At 40.8% G+C, this 21938-nt stretch overlaps 1 protein-coding gene across 3 annotated transcripts in view; it reads left to right on the top strand.

Moving 5' to 3' along the window:
* Positions 1–21938, top strand: part of LOC114849425 (1-phosphatidylinositol 4,5-bisphosphate phosphodiesterase beta-4-like) — a 40165-nt gene continuing 18227 nt past the window's right edge. For 2 of the 3 annotated variants that reach the window (XM_029140867.3, XM_029140870.3), the window contains exons 1-5: positions 1–196; positions 3013–3058; positions 10042–10108; positions 19321–19418; positions 21788–21868. In XM_029140867.3, the coding sequence (XP_028996700.1) occupies positions 19335–19418; positions 21788–21868 (165 nt within the window). In that variant the 5' untranslated portion in view covers positions 1–196; positions 3013–3058; positions 10042–10108; positions 19321–19334. Of the gene's footprint in view, positions 197–1587; positions 1653–3012; positions 3059–10041; positions 10109–19320; positions 19419–21787; positions 21869–21938 lie in introns of all 3 variants that reach the window. The other variant, XM_029140868.3, reaches the window with a different exon arrangement.

A 21938-nucleotide genomic window follows, 5' to 3' on the forward strand; every position in this document is an offset into this window, starting at 1 on the left:
GGGGCGCGCGCAGCAGAGCCGAAGAGTTGTTTCTAATCAAAGCGCATCAGGGGCTGTGGTACCAGAGCACCGGGACACTCCGGCGGCAGAGAGACGGGATAGAGCAGCAGGAGCTGGGAGCACGCAGAGAGAACCTCCGCCCGGACCGCTTCAAAGCGTCATTTCTCTCCGCCGTCGGATTAACAACATAAACCACGTAAGAAAGAAAAAAAAACAACTAAAAACGCGGTTTCTGGGTGTCACTCGTAGCTGTGAACGGAATCTCCCGCTAGACGCGGACGGCGGTGACGGTGTCGCCTCGCGGTGGAAGCGGGACCTCGGGTTTATCCGCGGCACGCTAGCGGCTTACTCCGAACCCTGCTCGCATCATTCACATATCACATCCTCCCCGCCTCGCTCCGAGTCCGACTCCCTCGCGCGCGCGCACACACACACACACACACACACACACACACACACACACACAGCTGGAGACGGCGGCGTCTGCTAGCCACAGTAGCTAGCTAGGTGCGCTACCAACGGACCGCTAGCGGCTTTAGGGAGAGCCGACTTCGCCGTTGCCCGGGCGGTCGCGGCTCGTGTTCCAGGCATTCGGGGCGCAGCGACAAGAGCCGCCGCGGCTCTCAAACTTGACGAGCCGCAGGTGTCGCGCGCTCCCCCCGGCAGGCGGCCGGGAGGCTAGCCAGCGCTGCTAGCCGCAGCGGGAGGCAGCCCCGGCCGATGACAGGCGCGCTGCACGGTGGCCATAAAAGTCAACGGGCGAAGCGGCTTGTTGGCGCCGGGCGTCGTGTTTACACGGGTTGATCGGACGCACGGTGACGTTCACATCCCCCCGGAGCCGCCAGAGAGTTCACTTGCATCCGATTCGTCCCGAGACTTGTGCAGCCTGATTCGCGTGGGGGCTGCAGCTGGCACGCACGCGACCAGGTGTCTCTCATTGAACGCTGCCGCCACGGAGTCCTGGTTCCCCCGCAGATATAGCGTTGCTTCTGTGTTGGTCTGCGACAATCAGGAAAAATGATGCTGAATAGTAGACTTTGGGAGTCGTTACCTTGACATTGATTGTAGGTGAAATCAATGTCAGTTTATTATATTTATTGAGATAAAGCCAGAGAGCAGGTTTTCTACTGTAATTTCAAACCCACCTTATCTTGCACACACCCTGGAGGAAGTAAGTGCTGTTTGTTCAGGAATAACCTCTAGACTCTGTAATATATCATGTGTCTCGGTTGGTTTTCTTTAGGTTTGGGCATAATTTTTAAAAACACATGGCAGCGTTTCACCCGTTCACATCCTGTCACTGAATCATATAATATACTGTAGTCGTGTACCTTTTTTGTCTTGTAAAATAAATGACGCATTAAATAGTGCGCTGTAAAAAAAAAAAAAAGTGGGATTGGGAGACAAGGTTGTCTCCCAATCGTCCTTTCCAAGTGTGTCCTCGGCTGAGGGAGAGCCACCCTTATGTAAAGAAAAAGAAAATTCTGGTCTGGTTTATTGACATAACCGCAGAAACATTTCACTGGTGATTACAGAGGCAAACACCGCCCGCTCTCACCTAATAACAATCCTTTACCTTTGGCTTAGACTCACGCTGGGAGGCATTTTGATGAATAGACCTGGACTAAGAAGCTTAAAAGTCAACTGAGGAGGTGCGTGTTTTGTTTTTATTTTTTTTATTTTTTGACAGGCTCACAAAGTAATTGTCAGGACTCAGACAATGGGTTCAACAGGAACGTGTGCTTGTTTTCAGCGCTGCATTGCACATCACCGTCCTGAATGTGTGCTGATATTTGGTAATAGGATGACGGCATCATTGGGGTTCTAATGATAATCCCTATTGTTTTGCATAAACACTGCACTGTAATTGCAATTATGACCTGCTGTCATTAGTAAAACCTGTTAATTGCACTGACTTTACCTTTTGCATCCTATGGTGCATTTTTCTTTCCTGTTGGAAAACAATCATTATACACTTCCAGTTCATTTCCTGCCTGCCCCTTTTGTATCTCACAGGTGTAGCCACATACCTCTGTTTCTTTTTTCGTATTAAAGTGGGGGTAATCATCTTGGTATTTACGGTTGCTTGATTCTTTCTCATTGTTTGTGTGGATTTAGCCTGACGGGACAAATGATTTTTGTTGAGCTGCAGAGAACAAAACAAAATCTCCATTGTTGCCTAAAATGGCAGCCTGTAATAAAGTAAGAGGTACTGGTGATGCTTCTCACATTACAGGCACGACTGCTGAGCTCAGCTTTGCTATGCAGCTTGCAAATGTGACTGTTTTTCAGTCATAGATACAGTAATAGGGCAATTAGGCTATGAGAGATGCACGTTACAGTACGTGTACATGTAGTGTTGCCTTTTGTGATGCTTTATTTCTTTATTAGTATTGAAAATACGGTAGCTGCGGGGCAGAGAACTGAGGAAATCTCCTTTTGTTGTTTGTATATTTTCATAGTGACTCGCTTGCCAGCATTATATTAAATGGCTGGAAGGTTGAAGGTTTTATCAAGTTCGGAATCCACCCTGTCTGCCAATTTACTGTACATCTGTTTTTTTCACTTTTACTGCTTTTTAAATTTGATCTGGTCTTGATTTGCTAGTGGTCTTTAGTTCCATCTTTGACTTCATTTGAGCCCATCAGTTTTTTAGCACAGCACAATATCTTCTTGCAGCAGCCTAGACAAAAATGCAAGGAAGTTGGGGGCCCCAGAGACAGATTTGTGAATCTGTAGTATGTAATAAGCATTTTGAATCATAGCACCTGTCATTATTATTAAAGTGTGACAAGCTAAGGCTGTTGTAAAACTGTACTGTGAATTACTTTGTTTTCCTTGGCAGGGGAGTAGTGAGATGTGGTATGTACTTGTCTCTCTGTGGTTCCATCTCAGCTCCTGCTCATCCTGGTGTACAGCGGGGTTTTAGACTTCAGCCAAATAAGTCCAGATTCAGGCCTCTTTGATTTATGAAATTGTCTTCTTACCGTATGTCCTTTTTTGTCTGTGCAGGCCAAGACATGAACTTCTCCCGCTGAATGTTATTGATGCTGAACTGGTGAGTTGGAGGCATGATCTTGTGTTATTGTTATTCACTACCAGTTATCTTCTACCATGAAGCAGTATCACCTAATAGCATTTGGAAGCGATGAAAGAAAAAAGTGTTTTCCCAGAATTTAGAACGGCTAGAATGCTTTTTTAATTCCTTGTTTCCAGATCCTCCAGTTCGTTAATGCTTATTAATAACCTGGTGTGCATCAAGTTGATTGATTAAAGTTAATGCATAATATATGGGAAACAAACGGCCTCATTTCTTTTGCAAGCTTACAGTACCTGACTGAGGTTATATAATCCTGATATCTCTGTGTGTAATCTAACATATTGCTGGTTCATAAAATAGCGGCAAACAAAAACACAACAGTAAACAGTAAGGTGAGACGTTCTGGGGATTTTTCCTGAAGTTTATTGTCCGTAGATATCTGACTCTTATCTTTTTCACACTGCTTTGTTGGGAATACAAATGCTTTTCTCTCGTCTTTTTCCTGTGTGTTTCGCAAACAATTTGGAGACTTGGAAATGACAGGTCATTGCACTTCTATTAAATAATGAAGGCAAGAGACCATATTTTTTGCTGTATCTTTTATACAAGACTAATGCTGCATTCACGGCTATGCATCGGTCATTTATAAGCAGGTTGGATGGCAGCTGCCGCTGTTGCTGAAACTGCATAGGAACGAGAGGTGATTGCTCTCTATAATATGCTTTATACTATGTGTGCTGTGTGAAGGCTCTGCCCTAATAATGTTCATATACTGTGTCTTTATATAAAAGGCAAAAATGCATTTTTATTATCCCCGAATTGCGTTTCCTTGATTGCAAGTACATTTTAGATATTCAAGCACAGTACAGTAAATGTATAAGCTACCACTCGTAAGAGCCCTGTGATGGAACTACTGTACATTACTGTAAACTGATAGTATCATCAACATCTTTAAAATATTATAACAAATGTAGTGACCGAACAGTTAATTGTAAATACCTTTTAACTTGCAGGAAAAATATCTATTGCAGTATTTTTTTCAGTAATATAGCATTCTCAAAAAAGCTAATTTTAGGTGTACGAGATTTGTTTTCTCAATCCGAATCATTTGATCAGAGATGGAACAATCTAACAATCAAGCCCCACGGCAGATCCTTCAATAGGGTGAATACATGAAGCAGTACTAGCAGCAAATATTATCAGTAGCATTACATCTTGTGTATCGTATTGTAACGTAATGCTTTTCAGGTTTTTGAATTGATGCTTAGTTCATACTGTCATTCTGGGTAAGCACTTTACAGGGTGAGCAGCCTAAGTTAAAGATACAACATGAAAGACTTTTATGTCATGGATGTGAAGTTCCACTGGACTGTAACCCAGCTAAAGGGTCAGTTAATCCTGGAGCAGCACACTCTGCACTCTCCTCTGATCAAACACAGCATAGCCGATCAAATCCTATAGCTTTAACCCTCAGTGGTCCAGATGTTGTAGATTAATATGCAAGTGCACTATTGGCTGCTCAAGGAAAGCGAGAGGTCAATGATGAGAGAGTATGTGTTCACTACAAGGGTAAATACGGCTAGAGGGTGGCTATAATGACAGGGGTATTCTCTGTAGACTCTCCGCCAGAGAGAGATAAATAGAGAGAGAAAGCAAAGCGGACAGAAAAAGAGGGAACTGTTTACTCTCACACCAACAGATGGGAGCTGTAGTCATCAAGTCAATATTTACTTTTTCTTAACAAAAAATTGGCAGCATTAGCTTAGCTGATTTAGTAGCAGGCAGAAGGAGCATCATGATTTGTGAGAGGCTTTGAGGAGTAAAAACAACACTTCGGTGATAATAGTTGTAGCTCAGCATCATGGGTAGCTCTAAAAATACACTGGAACCGAATGGTTCTGTTCATGCACCTTTCTGTGTATTTCAGTGCACACACGCTCACACTGTGCATGTTCACTTTACCAGTGGCTCGATCCACCGTGGGGATACATGTGAATGCAATCTGCACTTCCAATTAAACTGTCGACCTTCGCCCCAGAATGCAAAACTTTTGTACCACCCTCCCCTGAATAGCTATTATTACTCAGCCAGCACAATAATAGCGAGAAAATGGATTTACAACACGCTGACGAGGATCACTAACGTCAGCTAAACAATTACTCCATTCATCATGTTCTTAATATTTACAGTACATGTGGAAATTTGAGAGCCCTTTAAAAAGTCAGTAATTGATTTGGTCTATTTATGTACTAATTGATTTGTTGGGATGCCATACAGTAAGAACGAGCTCACCAGAAATCCTATACCACCTCTAGTATAGGATGCTTACGAAGAAGAAGCAGTTGCTTGATGAGAAATTTGTTTTCAGATACACGTGTCATTGAACTAGTAAATCACAAATGTGTCAACAAAGATTAAGATTGTTAGTTATGACTGTTTCTAAACAGAACTGCAACATTATTATTTTTCCAAAGAGTGCTATTAATTTGTATTAGTATAAAAACACTAAAAGAATAAAAGAAAACGCTGAATCCCTAGCAGAGCACGTTAGGAAAGGGTTAGCCTACAGCATGCTGCCTCTAACAGAGCTTCAACACATGACTCGCTGGCTGGATCAGATGACTAGATAAACAGCAAGAATGTTGCCTCTTCCTCTCCAAAGCACTGTGTGTGTGTGTGTGTGTGTGTGTGTGTGTGTGTGTGTGTGTGTGTGTGTGTGTGTGTGTGTGTGTGTGTGTGTGTGTGTGTGTGTGTGTGTGTGTGTGTGTGTGTGTGTGTGTGTGTGTGTGTGTGTGTGTGCCAAAAGAGCATCTTTAATCTGTACCGCTACTGTACATGATAATAAGTTATGTAACATTAAATAGTGGAGCTTACCATACAGAATGTGGATACAGAATGTGGAGCATGTCACAACTGCCTCTTCTTTATAATTGATTTGCATATTCTATATGAGAGTGAGTGTTATTTAGATTTTCCAGGTAAAAATGTGTAAATATTTAATTTAATATTTAATAATTTTGGTATTTGGGAAAACAGTGAGCTTTTATTCAATTTTTGGTGTCTTTTCTTATGAGTTTACAATTCATTTAATACCAAACACTCCCTAAACACCTGTACTGAGGGTAACAAACATAATATAATTACACAATGAAACACACAGTTCCCTCAAGTGGATTACTGACCAGTGCCAAATATTTGTCAAAGGCTCCAAGCCATTATTCATCAGCCACTTCTCACGTGTCATTTAAACAAACCTCTAGGCTTAGCACATAAATCCATTAGATGGCTATCATAACAAACCGTACAAGTAATGTGAAGTTTAGAGAATCGTCACAATCAAAGGATTTCCTAAGAGGAGTGTTGTAAATCTTCCTTTGGCAAATGCAAGGAGCCTCTTTTTTTTCTCTAAATTACAGACATTGTAGTTTATATATCACATATATACACTGATCCAAGCTGTGCTTAGTTCATGCTATAACAGTTACTCATTAGTCATTGCTTTGGGAGGAAAAAATCCTCTTGCAGACTGCTTTTTCTGTGTACCACATACCTCTTTACTTCCCTGCTGCCATGACTTCATCTGCTATTTTTTATGTACAATATATAGTGTGTGAGTTTCTAGAGCATTATCTGAACTCTAGAGCAACATCCAAACTAGCATTCGTTTAAATGATCAGGCGCAAAACACAGAGGTGGTTGTTTTACAAATGTCTTGGCTCAGTTGAAATGCACCTTGCACGTGGAATAAACTGATTTTATGCTGTATGAAACTTAACAAGAACTTGGTCTACTGTTTGGTTTGTGTGTATCTATTGATGTATTAGTGTTAACATTCATCACTAATTAGAACAGTTCCTACTCCCAGTCATGGTTGTTGTCATCTGTTGTCATCGTTGTTGTTGTTGTTGTTGTTGTAATAATAAGAAGTTTGGGCCTTTTTCAGCAGTGATCTGCTAAAGTGGTGTTCTGTGAGCTTATATATAGCTTATTATAAAACTGAATCGACCTAGAGAACTGTTAATGCAGCAACACAGCTTTAGAAATAATCTTGGGACTACTTTACAGGAGAGACACTTTATTGTAGCATTAATGTTGGTCTTTAGCACCTCTCTGCACCATGTGTTTAGTGACTTTAGGGGCAGTACAGACTATGGGCTATTTGTGTCTGAAAGGTTTGATAATGGTGTTTTCATTTAACGTACAGATTTTTCCCTAGTCGCTACTATTAACATGAATTTGGGGGAGAATTTCTGAAGGAGTCTAAAGGGAAGTGGAAGGGGATTGATTTGGCTGATAATTGGATAATCCTTAGAATCAGGATGAAATAGTTTTAGTAAGAAAGGTTTGAGAACAGTACGGATGCGACGGGTAATGCAGTTATGTTACACTGAGGTTTCCTGTCATTGGTAGTGGGAGTCATGTCTCGTCACAGTGGTCATGGATCCTGGATCCCACGCTGTTAATGCAATCCACTAATTAGCTAGCGCATAGCAGCGAGGGAAGAGGTGCTCTCCCTCAGTGTAATGCACGTGTGCAGAGAGGCTCAGAGCTAATTTTGCCCCTGTTAACTGCATTCATTCGTCATTTTCTAAAGCAAAGGAGTGATGTTCTCTGTGTTCTGTCTCTGACTCACTAAGTAGAAAAATTCTACCTCTCACCTTTTCTCTCTGCCTGTGTTTTACTCTCTCTCTCTGGCCCCCGGGGGGCTGCCTCCTGACAGCATCACATAGAACGGAAGCAATTGAAAAGCCAAAGTGTATGTGAAATGTTTGTGTGTAGCTATCTTTGTCTGACTCCTATTCTGTCGCCCTTCACTATTCTCTACTCTAAGCCTGCCTCTTTTTGTTCCTTCCACTCACTCACTAATGTTAGTGGGAAAAATGCGAAGACGTTTTCTTTTTTAATATATTTAGAAATATACCCAAAATTTGTGTGAGACATTGTGAACTTCCAGATTTGTTCCCACATTATTTCTACCCAACAAATTACTTTCCGATATGTTGACGCTCTCAGAAGTCCTCTCTTTATGGGTCACATCTGTATCATACTGTAAACAGAGGGCCGGGTTTTCTCAGAGTGCTCTTTCCTTTAAAGAGATGGTTTTGTTTGACGTCCTTGTGATAGTGACTCTTATAAAAGTAGCATAGAATTGGAGGATGTCTAATAAAAGGCCCCAAAGGATTTATTCTATGAATACCCTGACAGGTGCTGTTTATGGCATCAAAGAAGCCAACACTGAGTCCCTACACAGAGAACAGCGTGTTAAGCTATGGGTCGGGTCGATGTCCTGTGGTGGACGCATATGCTTGTTAGCATTTGATCTGTCTGATCTCTCAGGATCTACTGTACGTATGCTACATTATAGGACACATCTTGTGTCTCTAAACATCTCTGTGTATTAGGCCAATGTGCAATGAACACACAATTGGACATGAAATGCTGTATGAATGTTTAATATTATTGTTTTAGTTTTATAGTTAACGTGTGTCTGTGTAAAGGACTGTGTGGGCACGGTGCATGTGTGTTATTTTTAGAATCGCCTAATCCAGGTGACATGGATCATGCCACTTCCCCTGCCATTTCCTATTGTGTGATACCTGTGGGAGTGTGTGTGGTTGGCTGTGTTAACACCGCTGTCCTTTTAATCAGCACCCCTGTGTGTTTCCCCTGTAGAGCTGTCTCTGGCTGAGAAATGATGGCAGGGCTGCGACTGTTTAAAACATTTAAACCCTCTGGCAGGCAGGGGTGAGATTACTGGCCTCTTCAAATTCAAAGGAATTATTACTGCATTTTGGGGGCTACTTGGAATAGCAGCCCCCAAAAATAGACAGCCCCCGTCCATTAAATGTACCCAAAAAGAAGAGGGCAGGAAATGATCTATTACACACACATATTTGTGCCATTAGACTGGGTTCATGCAAGACACCTTAGAGGTCTGCACAGAGACATCGTAGCTATTCAGGCTGAACCTTTGCATCAATTGGATCAATATTGAGCAGATCAAGTGGCAAAGAAATATTGATTTGTGTAGGTAACCGCAATACAGGTGTAATGTAATAGCCAAGGACAAAATGGCCACATTATTTGAAGTTATAGCATTCAGGTGTCATGTATTTTGAAGCAGTGGGATGTCTAATTGTTGCTCGTCTTCATCTTATTTAAAATGAAGCCAATACATGTTTTGTGTAATGAGCCCTCTGCTAAAACGAACAAGGGCCAGTCACAGGATACATTTTTATGGGCTATACAAAAATTAACATTCATCAGCGAGGACGATCCCAGGGTGAAATTCAGTCTGCAGAACAGAAACTTGTCCTCACTTGTTGAAACTGTTTCGTCATGCTTATCTGGAAAAGTTTATATTGCGAGGTGATTGTATAAAGAAGCTACAGTATTACTGCCACAGTTCCTGTCCCGCACCGGAGAAACGACTCCGTCAGACAAAGTCAAATCGCAGTCACCGCGAGTACAGGAAATGTTAAGAAATACATCTTCTCTCTTTGGTCCAAGCATTAGGCTATCAGACAGTCTGTCAGTCGAAGGATTATCCCCCGCTCCATTTCTGCTTTCATTCCTGTTGCTCTCCTCCACTTTCTGTCCCTTTTGACCCATCTCTACATTTCATTTACATTCAAAGCTTTCAGCAGGCTCTGTTATCCTCAGTGACATAGCGAACACTCAAAAGCCAGCCGAGCAGTTGCGGAGGTGGAGCTGTTTTTCTCATTTCCACCACTCTCTGATGAAAACGGGCTTTCTTAAAGGAAGCACCTTTTCTGTTTTAAGTTAATTCAACAGCAGTTGAAGGAATAATTAAAACTGTCCACAAGCCCAGTAAGAAAAGCAGAATGAAGGGATAATCATATCTGTAGTATACATGAATACTAATGCAGGTATTGTATGTTAGTCTGTAACCATCACTTGTTACAGTAAGTGTACAATAATTCCTTCAGCAGCACCCTGTATTATACTTGTGTTAATTAAAATGTCTGCCTCTTTTTTAGAGTGGTCCAGCCGTGTGCTCCATTGTTTCCCCTCCCCTCAGGTCTCTGTCCCACTCTCTGACACCTGGTGAGTACATCGAAGCTCCCCTCCCACATAATGTATAGTGCTTTATGCAATATAAAGACTTTACCTAATTATCACCTTAGCGCTTACTGAATATTGAACAAATTGCCATCACCTTTTATAGAGCAGAACCTACGTATGTTCTTATTGGACAGTATAGAAAAAGAACAATAGTAAATTCATCTTATTATTTGAATAGCATCTTTAAATACACACAAGCTGGAAGGGCTCTGTCCTCTTCTGTCTAGAGTCTATGGTGGCCATTTTTTCTAAACAAATATTAACTCAGATTCATCTGACCACAGTTGATTGTCATTTCTTTTGAATGCTTCCTTCAGACTTTAATAGGAAAAGTGTTGTGCAGAACACACTACTAAGAGTTGCAACATTGCCTCACCATGCCAAGAACAGCTCAATTTAGCCTCGTTATAATGGACACACAGCTTAATATTAACTGGACAATTCAGCCAGTCCTTTTTTGCATGTACCCAGGAAAACATCAACACAGGCCAGACCTAATGTATAATTCCTAGCTATCTGTTATCACCAATTACTGGGCTTGTTTACTAGAACCGAGAGACTCTGTGCATCTGGGTGTGTGTGGGCTCTTAATGATTGGGGTGGATGGTCTCTGTTTAAAGATGGGTGTTCTTTGCCAAGGCCCGAGGGAGTGTTTGGGTTGGGTGAGCAGGAGCATCCCTGTGTCTGTATAAATAAACACTGGGAATCCTATTCAGGATTTGAAAAGTGCCTGTTTGTTTGTGTGTGTGGCGTTTTTTTTGGTGTGTCTATGTGTGTGCGTCTGCATGACGCCGCTGCAGCCAGGCGAGCCAGAGGCTATTACTGGCCAGCAGGGTTGCTATGGAGACCAGTGGTGTTGGAGAGGAGCAACATCTGTGGGGTATTTGTTTGTCAAGACAGGTTTTCCTTCTACTGTCTCTTTCGTCTCTCCCCTCCCGTTAGCCTTGCAGCCCAAAACCCCTCTTGTGTGATGTTCCAGGAAGCTGATTAGAATTCATTAGTGTTTTCTAACATCAGTAAACATGACACTTTAAAATGAAGTGGCCTGCACTCAGCGCTCAGGCTCTGTCAGTCTGCAGGGACTTGGGGACTCTTTACTGGGTTTACGCCAGTGGAAAGCTTGCATTCTGTGGAAGCATTTAACCCCTGCCCCGTCCTGTTCCCTCTCTCCACAGCTTTCCTCTCTATATGGACATGTTCTATTTCCACAGCTCCTGTCTCCTGCTGCCTTATCTGTAGCTCAGCAGGGCACTAATTCTATTTTAATAGGTACATATTTGGGCAATGTGAGAAATCTCATATTTCTGAGTGAACTCCCCCACCCGTCCCCATGTCCTCCTCCAGCTTAGGTCTCTTCATCTCAACCCCCCTATAAAATTTCACTTGCTAGGCTATCTCTCATTTTATTGTGCCTCATTTTGAAATATAGAGTGTGGTCAGAGAGGTGCATCTACTCGATCCAGATGTGATGGTGTAGTCTACAAATTGAGTTTCTTCCTTTTGAGCATCCATTATTTTGGAATATTTTATTTCCCTTAGGGTTTTTAAAGGCACTGTCCCAGGTTTCCCATTGTGCTGTTTTGCAAGCAGGCTTTATGATCAATATGAACCTCTAGAAAGCCTGAGGACTTTTGGAAGCTTCCCAGGCACTTCTGTGGGTCAGCCTAAATGTTTTTTGTGTATATGTATCCTTTGTGTTTTTGACCATTTTTGGGCAAACCTCATGTAGGAGAGTCTTTCAGGCTACGTGTAGCTGGGCAAACTAAACCTTTGACCTTCTAATCTGTTCTAAATGAGACTATCGCACACACTGCACCGTGGCACAAAGCACAGTGCAGTGTGTGTGATGTAACAAAGTAATTTGGGGATAATTTAGTATTTTCACTCTGCAAGCGTAACTCTGCAAAGGCCAGTTATCTAACTTCCATGCCCAAATTAACAGTCCTGCACATACAGTACCCTCACCATCTCCAAGGGAAACCTCATCCGTTTATGTCAAGAACAGAGAAGGACTTGAGTAGGGTTTTGGCTGTGTCTTCACATACCTTTAGGAAAATCATAACAGGAATGTCAAATAGATCTGATTTTGCTAAGGGCTCTACAAAGGAGGAGAAGATGAAATGATATTTAGACAGAGATGGCGAAAACTACTCAACGTCAGTCTGTCAAAACAAAAATCTGGACTCCTGTCTACACATTGTGATATTTCTTTTTTTCTTTTTGTCTCAATGTGAATTCTGCCTTTTATAGACTGGCTTTGTTTCATTCTCTATAGTTTATCTGTTCCGTCAGATATTTATACAGTATATATGATCTGTCAGCAAATACAGAAGCATGAGTGTTTTTGACTAGACGACTGTGTCCCAGTCAGAGTTGGGTTTAAGTGTGCTAATGCGTCAGCATGGCCCTTCTGCATTATTACATTTAGGGAACTCCCTGACTAAGTGTGTTTTTAAATAGACACACACACACACACACACACACACACACACACACACACACACACACACACACACACACACATACACACACATAGAGTCAAATATACAGTTCCACTGCCCGGTTGATGTTAATAATAATGTAACCCCAAAGCAAGGGGGTGTAAGTAAGCAGGATGATCCTCCAACTATAAAAGGAGTAGACAGTAGAAGAGCATGATTCAGCCTGGAAAAACACATTCTTCTTCTTCTCAACAGATAAAAATTTTTCTACTGAGGAAAATAATGGTGATTAGAGATTTTTTGCATTGCATTGTACGCTGTAAAAGTACGTAAATTGCCACATACTGTAGACGCGCTAACTGCAGATGTCTGATATGAATGCCATAAGTGTACTGGCATTGTCAGAAGCCTTCATGTGGACAGTGCCACGTCCTTGTTTTGTAATTTCTTTCAACATCGTGTTGCGATGTGAGCTGCGCTGTATGCTGCCACTGGTTTCCTGTCATGTTGACACTTTCAAAGACAGGACCCGACACGGACACCGACACAATCGACTGCCAATCACCGGCTCCACTGCAGCACTTGTTTAGCATGACTTGTGTGACAAGCTCAAGGGAATTTTTACTGCTTGTGTTTGTGTTAAAGATTGAGCGTATTGACTGGAGGTCAGAAGACTGCTAGGCAAGTCTTGGGGTGAAAGGAGCTCTCAGTTTTATCACAAACATAATCTGTGGTATCACAGTATCAACAGTTTTTGCCTTGATGAGTAATAGGACAGTAAAGTATAAGGTACCAGTACTTTTACTTTTCATTGCAAATTCTTTCCTAGAAATAAAAAATAAGAATTGTGTTTGTTTATTGGTCAATTCCACTGAAATTTGTCACCAAAGTCTGAAACACACAATATAATATGTTAAAAATGGCTTCATGGCCTGTTTAACTATTACAGCAAAACACAGTTCAATATTAAAATTAGCATCAGACCATTGTTTTAGGATGTACTTTGCCTCAAGTGTGAACCTACTTTTTAAAACACAGGTCAACAAACAACAAATGCAAACTTACTTAGAAACAAAAGCAAAACTGGACATAAACAAACATGGAGACACGCTATGTACACTGTACTGTACACAGACATGGACATAAGCTGCTAAATGCATACTGTGCAAAGCCAAGTGCTTGAGGCAAAGCAGGACCTCAGTTCACATGTAATTGTCAGTAAGTGAATCCCAACTGCAAAACAGCTAAAACAAAGCATATGAGCAGTTATCTTCACTGTAGCGCTCACTCCTCCTCAGTTCCCCTATCTCAGATTAATTTCAGAATTGCTCACTGAACGCCAGGCTGTGTGTAGGGATGTCTAGCTTGCAGGTTAGCATGCTTCATTAGGTTTCAGTGGAGCACAAGTAGGTGTGACTGCAAAAGCAGAGGTCTTAAGGAAACACACACAGGATCTTCATCCTTGTTCATGTTTACTTACTGATAACCCTTCAATATAGAAACAGATATTGTATAAGTGAATATAGCCTTGAGTTACATATTTGCTGAAAGAGCAGCAGTCTAGTTGGTGTAAACCCTGTTGAGGGCTGTCATTAAATGAAAGATTACGTGTATCCAATATAAACAGCATTATTGTGTAATATTGCTTAGCAGCTCACGGTATGAGAGCTATTTAAATGATGTGTGCATGAATAATAAACCCTCCTGCTAACTAGATTCTGTTTGATAAGACAAGGTTTAATCCACTTTACAATAATGCAGTTGAACACACCTGTCAGAATGTAATATTGAGTCTACAATGTTAAATGAATATCTGTACTGTAGTTTGCTCCAGGATTTTATCATGTGAGTATCCTGTTTCATTTGTATCCTGATGTTCTAAATGTATGACCTTTTGGCAAGACCTTAGCTGCGTTTACCTTTCTTACTTGTGAATACTGTAAAAATGGCGCAGTGTCATAGATGCAGTGTCATAGACTGTTTATAGTAGAATTGAGTGAGATGCATGAACATCTGTGTGTAGGATGCTGTCTGCAGATGTTTGCTGCCTCTGGATTTTGCTTGATTCATGCTAACCTCACCTTGTTCATCCTGCCCATGGATGCTACACGTGTGTGCGCCTGCTACACATGTGTGTACGCGCGCTGTTAGCTTGCTAGAGACTAGTGCGAGTGAAGTAACACGATATGTTCGTATTCTCAGGCTCCTAATAGTCCGTGAAATGAGATGGACATTCCTTGCAGGAAATGTTCATGTTCATGTCGTTAAATCGTATATAATGAAGGGCCACTGGTGTTCAAGGACTTTCTAAATCAGTATTAATAGTTTTATTATTTTAAATGAATGTTGCTTTGATTTTTATATCAATTTAAATATACTCATCAACAATGCAGAATATGTTACAAGGTAGAGAAGAAAAGATCTGGTGATGATTATTCAGTTCAGTTAGCTTGAGGCGTCTTTTAACTGAATGCATGATGGTATAATCCAGGACATCAGGTGATTTTAGATTAAATGAGGCATACAACAGGCTTTGCAGGCTCTTTTTTCCCCTCTGTCTCTGATTTCACTTGGTTAGACTGAGCTGCAGAATGTGCAGGGCCCTTTACTTGTTACCTGTTGTGGATTATGCATTACAGGACAGGGCTTTCGTCATTGTGCCATGTCTGGTCCAGTGTGTGTTGTTCAGTTCTGTCCATTTTGCTGTGTCCCCAGTCAACCTTTCCACTGCTGGCTGGCTGGTAGCTGCACCTAATTTTAGTTTATGAGTTTTGGGACTGCTGGGTGTTACTCTAGCTGCCATTTTAGATGAAGAGGCTGGGAACAGTGTCCCTCATGGGGTTTCTATCTATTGTAATTATCTCATTGTGGTTTGGACAAGGGGCTCAGACCTCACTCGCTTCTTTCAGCGTCCCTGAGCTCCTCACGTGCACATTCATACGTCCAGGGGCTCAGAGTCCCGGTGTGCGGGCTGGCATGGCCTTATAGAACCTCAGTGTGCCGCGCTGCTATTGGACAGATTTCATCCCACTGAGGAAAATGTTACCTAACGCATACAGTTGAGATCTAGGCTAACATCAGACGGCACTGCACAACCCACTTAGTCCACGTTGGATGTGATTTGTTTCATCTCACTCAATTTCAAATTTGATATAGAAATATTTACAATCGGTTTTATGTTTGGTCCAGTGTTGAGTAAGTGGGACAGGGTATTTACAGACACCCTCTCTCTTTACAGTCACGAGTTACAGTATTAGCTCCCTGGTTGCCCTTAGTTCTTTAACTTCATAGGAATTGTGCATCTTTTTTTTTTCTCAATTCTGCTGACTGTGTGTGTGTGTGTGTGTGTGTGTGTGTGTGTGTGTGTGTGTGTGTGTGTGTGTGTGTGTGTGTGTGTGTGTGTGTGTGTGTGTGTGTGTGTGTGTGTGTGTGTGTGTGTGTGTGTGACACCACAGATGGTGGAGGTCTGGGTTTGATGAAGTTGGCTCCTTTTCTGTACTTGGTGCATTGGCCTGGCCTGACTTCCAAATTTATTTTGAGATTTGCAAATGGCTAATCTCTGCTCTAAAATTAGTGTTAATATTTAATTTGTTCATGTTTAGATTTTCTGTTGGGTTCCTCGAGAATCGAATCACATCATCTGCATTTGTCGTGTAGGAGGTAAACTGAAGCTCACCCAGACAGCAGCCCGCTGGTGTTGTCTTTGATCCATTTTCCTCCCATCAAAAGCAGACTTCCTCTGCTATTCTCACCACACTGTCCTCTGGCCTCTCCAGCCAGCCTCTGTCACAGACAACTGTTTCATTTGTCCCTCTAGTCCTGAAGGCCACCGTTCTTTATACGTCTGTGCTTTTTGTGTCACTCTCTTCTCTGTGTCCTCTCCTTCACTTCATGCTACCTTTTCTTGTCTTTTTATGGCTATGCTTTGAACTCACTACTTTATTCTTGCCTTTCTACATCCTCTCTCCTTCCTCCCCTGTGCTTTATCTTGTTTTTTTCTGCTCCCATTTCTTTCTAATGTTTACGCTGTTGTTTTTTTCTGTATTGCCCTTCTTCCACCATCTCGCACATCAACATTTTTTTTTTTTTTTTTTTTTTTTTTTTTTTTTTTTTTGTTCTGTCCAGCAGTTAAGCAAGCAGCATATATTACGCTGAATGCCATATTGTGATGGACAGCTTTGCTTTAACAAGAAGAGTATATATAGAATATATATACTCTTCCTGATTTATGGTTTATTTAATGGTTTATTTAGCTAATCCAAAATGTGTGTGATGTTGCTGTGTTGGTGGACAGGTTAGGTTTCTGCTTTAGGGTGTGTATGCGGGAGGGTGGGGGGGAGGGGGGATAAGGGGTGCAACCAGCTGCTGAAACCAAGCAAATCTGTTAAGTAAACAATCGGAGCAAAAAAATAAATAAATAAGAAGCATGGATGTACCTTAGGCTAACACATTCATAACTAAACAATTTTTGTACTGTGGTTTACCTTGGAGATTAATACTAATACCAATAATAGTGCTAAGGTATGTGCACATACTAATACAAACATATACATACAATATACATACATATGTGCATTATTATACATATCCCATACTACTTAATAAAAGTCATGACATACAACACCACAAATTCCATATTCACACATTATTCATATCGGTAGTGATAAGTATCAATAATACTTACAGTTGGATTTGGAAAGTGTCCCACTACAAGGTTAGTAAGGCTGTAGCTTATCATTATTCACCCAAAGGGTGAGGCAGACGTTGGTGCATGAACAATGCCACTTGTGGAAGCCAGGGTGATGTGAGGGGCTCCGCCACTACGCCCATCCAGCAAGCAGAGGAAGGAATCCTAGCAGCCAGGGAGCCCACACACCTTCAGTTCCAGGAGGGCACATCAACATTGAGTTCACCGCTGTCTGGCCCGGGGAGGAAAACGGGTGGTTTGCATGAAATGTGGAATCTTGTTCTCTGCACTGTGTGTGTGTGTGTGGGGGGGGGGTTCTTACACACTAACATTCACTCTGCTTATTGACACCATTAGAACTTTGTATGGAAGTATTTTTAAAAGAATTAGTCATATCCATAACATCTTAAAAAAATATTAGCCTCCTGATTTATTCACACCTTAGACTATACATACAGCAGTGTGCTTCTCCCTCTCAGCTTTGCCTGACACATTTGAGACTTCGCAAGGCCTATATTTGGGTGTCATCAACAATATTACAGCTTCCTGTCAGGACCCTCCTCCCGTCCCGGAGCTTGATACCTCGCACAATTATACACGTGCAGGTGTGTCACATGAATCAAGGCTTGGCTTCAAGACTTGAATTCAAGTACAACGCACATTCAGCCGGTTAAAGGGACGGATTCTCAGTTCTTGATTCACATCTCATGGTTATACATACAGTAATAATAATGTGGTGCTCTCCATCACAGCTTCTCCTCTTCTGCTTGACTGCTTATGATGTAGACGACATTGGTGGTGTCTGCTAAATTATTCATTATACAGTACTTGGAGTTTGTCATTTTTCTTTCCCTTATTTTTGCACCTGTAAAATTTCACCAGGATTATGTGTACACATTATTCATGTGGCATATTTATATGTCTATCTGTACCCTCACCCCAACCCGTCGAGGCAGATGGCCACCCCCATTTAACCTGGTCAAATTGTAATAACTGCAACTAAAGGCTTGCTTTATGTGGGATTTGTTAGGCTTAATTGTGTAAGGTCTTAAACCTTACCTTGTAAAGTGCCGTGATGTTGTGATTTGGCGCTATACTGTATAAATAAAATTGAATTGAATATTTGGATTTTATGACTGTAGTAGTTCATTGCTTGTCAAATCTAAGGCTACTCTTATGACTTATTACTATACATAGCCTTTTACTTCACACGCTGCCAAATGCAAAAACTCAAAAAGATTAAAAAAAAAAAAAAACAGCCACTGCAAATAAGTAAAAGGTTGCATCAGATCTTTATCCAGTTGAACATCCATAGGTGATTTTAGACGGTTTTTCTATTGTAAAATGGCTCTAGTCTCCACCACTATGATCTAAACAGCAAATGATGGAATACCCTTTAGAAGAATTGTGTAGACTCGTAGTAGCAATGCCAGGGTGCAGTAAAATAGTTTTGACAGCTCAGGGTGGTCATTTGCTTTACCTGTCAAACATAGAGGGTTTCTTTTCTTTGACTTGTCATCCAGCTGTATATACTGTACTAAGAGGTTTTAAAGATAAAATGTGGGAAACGCTAGGCTTTAGGAATAGTTATTGTTCACCTTATTTAGTATTAGAACCAAGACCATGTAAAGTACATTAACAGCTATTAGTCAGTGAGGTTTTCCATCAGGTACAGTAAACCATGGCATTTAACTGGATGTATTAGTCTGAGTTTAATATGCTAAATATGTTACATTTGACATTTAGGAAATGTCATCTATAATATTTCTTTATAAAAATTGAACATTGACTTGTGCAAGTGTAAAACGTAGATTAAATTCATACAGTATGTTGAACGTTTTGAATTCAAAATCAGCATTTTTCTTTGTAAGACAAAAAACAGGTTTAGAATTATTTACAGTAGCTATTATCTGTGAACTCACCATGCCACTGTGACCAGATAAAAGTACCTTCAGTGTTGTTTGTATATTCCTATAGCCTGTTTTGTGAACTTGCCTTTCTGTAAACTAACCTTGATTTGTTCTCCTCTCTGTTTCTGTCTCTCTTAATTTATATATTTGTGCCAGGTTTGTGAGCAGCCATGACTAAATCCTACGAGTTCAACTGGCAAAAGCACCTGCCTGAGTTTATGCAGGAAGGTGCATCCTTCGACAGGTTTGATGAGGTACAGTAAGAAGGTTATATTCTATCCTGTTAGGTATTCACGTAGGTTTTACAAATAAATCTATACAGAAAAATTATTTATATTTCTGTGGTGCAAATGACAGCATAGCCTGTATTGCAAACTGTATGAGTTTGTCAATAGCAAGGCTCATACTGATATGGGTTATTTGCTTTGACCTATTACCATCCTTCAAAGTAATGATTGTCCCCGGGTCAGTCATTACTGTAACACACACACACACACACACACACACACACACTACACAGAAGAGCCTCCTGCATCAGCTGCTGTGTCATTGCTGTAGCTATGGCTGTAGGCAGACCACATTGATCACGCTTGTTAAGAGGTTCATGGCAGAAAAGATTCTCTACATGTGCACTCTGATTTTTTTTTCACAATCTTTGTTATTTTGATTTTCATTTGGTCTGGTTATAATTAAAATCATTTAAAATATATCTTTGGAGAGCATGACGAAGAACATCAGCAAAAAAGAAGGTAAAATGTAAATATGTGCAGAGAAATGGACAAACCTAAACTAATTAATTATTGGTCATTGAATAAGAAAATTTGCTTGTTTCTGTAAAATATACAGTAGAAATATTCACCAATAACCTCAGCATATAATATGCATGTCCTGCTGTGTTTGTCTGTATACAGTACATGACCTTGTGTGTATCTTCCCGTCTCTTTGCCCACATTTCCTCTAACTAATTTAATCAGGACACTCCGCTAGTACATTTTCCGAGCAGAGGCAAAGTGTGTCACATACACGTCAGTGCTTGGAGACACAAAGGACATGCAGCTTTGGAAATCCCCTCAGTCCCCTTAGTTTGTATGGCCAGTGGTAGGAAAGGGGAACCCTGTCATGTACTAAAGTAAGCTACAGTATAAACTGGTCCAAAATGCTTAAACAATGCATGCACACACACATCTGGGACATACTGTATAACAGTATTACAAGAAAACTAAATAATTTCTAATACTTAGTTAACATCTTGTATAAACAACTCAAGCTAAAATATTATTACTGCTAAGTAGTAAATGTATTCGCTTTACTCCTGTCTTTCATCGTCTACATGAGTGAGTCGTGTTTCTGCCTGGCAAACACAGAGCCTGCAGGGGACATCCTAATGATTTAAATGACGTTGGAAAAGTCCTCTAACAGTCCAACATGGATCAGACAGAACAGAACACAGTGTCTTTATTGCCATTCTATGTGTATTACAGTATAAAGTGAGTGCAACCTTTTCTCAAAAAAATGCAAATGCGAAAAATAAAGTCCTTTTTAAAAACAGAAAAAAAAATCATTAGAAGGGCTTTATATCAATTACTTAAGCCTCATTTAAGCCTAAACTTTGGGCTTAACTCCCAGAAAGCCATTATAAGGTTTGAGGACTGATCAAAATGTCCTTACTTCCCCATAACAGGCTCACTGTGTTGGGAAAATTCCTTTTTATGCTCTTACTGCGTAGGAAATTTGAAAGCGCAGTCGTCTCTGTCGCCTGTCACTCAATGAGCTTTCATCACTTGGTAAAGAATATTTTGTAGGAAACAGAGTATCTGTGTGTGTTTCCAGGTGTGTGTGTGTGATTGCTTTTTATCATAAGATGGAGGAGGGGGAAAAAACAGACAGACACAGATACACTTGCCCGGGAATAATAACGCATGTTGAGTGGGAGAACTACTGTCATTATCCATGTACCTCCACAGACGGATGGTGACATGTTAACCATTGTCAGCTGTCTGTTCTTAGAGTCAGTGCTATTTGGGACAACCTTACTCATAAAGTTGGCTTTACTACTCTACTTACTATATGTAATAGGTCTGATTCTCATGAAGGATTGTCAGGCATTTAACAGCACTCGAGTTTATTTCCTAAATGGAAATAGGATTGTTCTTATTGGTTTTATGGAGGTTTTAAATTACATCACAGGAAAGAATAAAATATAGAAAATCTGCTTTATTGTATTTTCAGTAGTATTCCTCAGTTCATCAACATGCTAAATTATGTGTGTCACATCATTCGCTGTTGCTAATATTAGAGTATGGCCCCAGCAGACCTCCCCTATTGTGACATACACACACAGATATACAGCACTGTATACACTTCATGTATATTTCACCCAGAGTTATTCTCTGCCTGTAATGAATAGCGCTCTATGTTTGTTCATAAAAGTTCATGGTAGTGACATTTATCTTTGTGTTTGAATTACTGAGCCCTGCGCACATCATATATGCATATATATATATATACAGAATGTATTTGCCTGGTCCAGTACAGACGTCTGTTTGTCTGGTTACAAAAGTCATGTGTCTGGTAAACAGGTTGCCTGTTGATGTCAATTAACCCTCTGATTACCTCACTGCAGGACCCCTACATTTTTGATCCAAACTGTCAGATGAAGGTGGATGAGTATGGCTTTTTCATCACCTGGAAGAGTGAAGGAAAGGTACAAATTTTTGTGTTTTTTATGACTAAACGTTTGTTTTAGCACTTAAACCCAGAGTATTATTGGCTTA

The sequence above is a fragment of the Betta splendens genome, chromosome 24 (genome assembly GCF_900634795.4).
Source record: "Betta splendens chromosome 24, fBetSpl5.4, whole genome shotgun sequence".
Classification (NCBI taxonomy): Eukaryota; Metazoa; Chordata; class Actinopteri; order Anabantiformes; family Osphronemidae; genus Betta; species Betta splendens.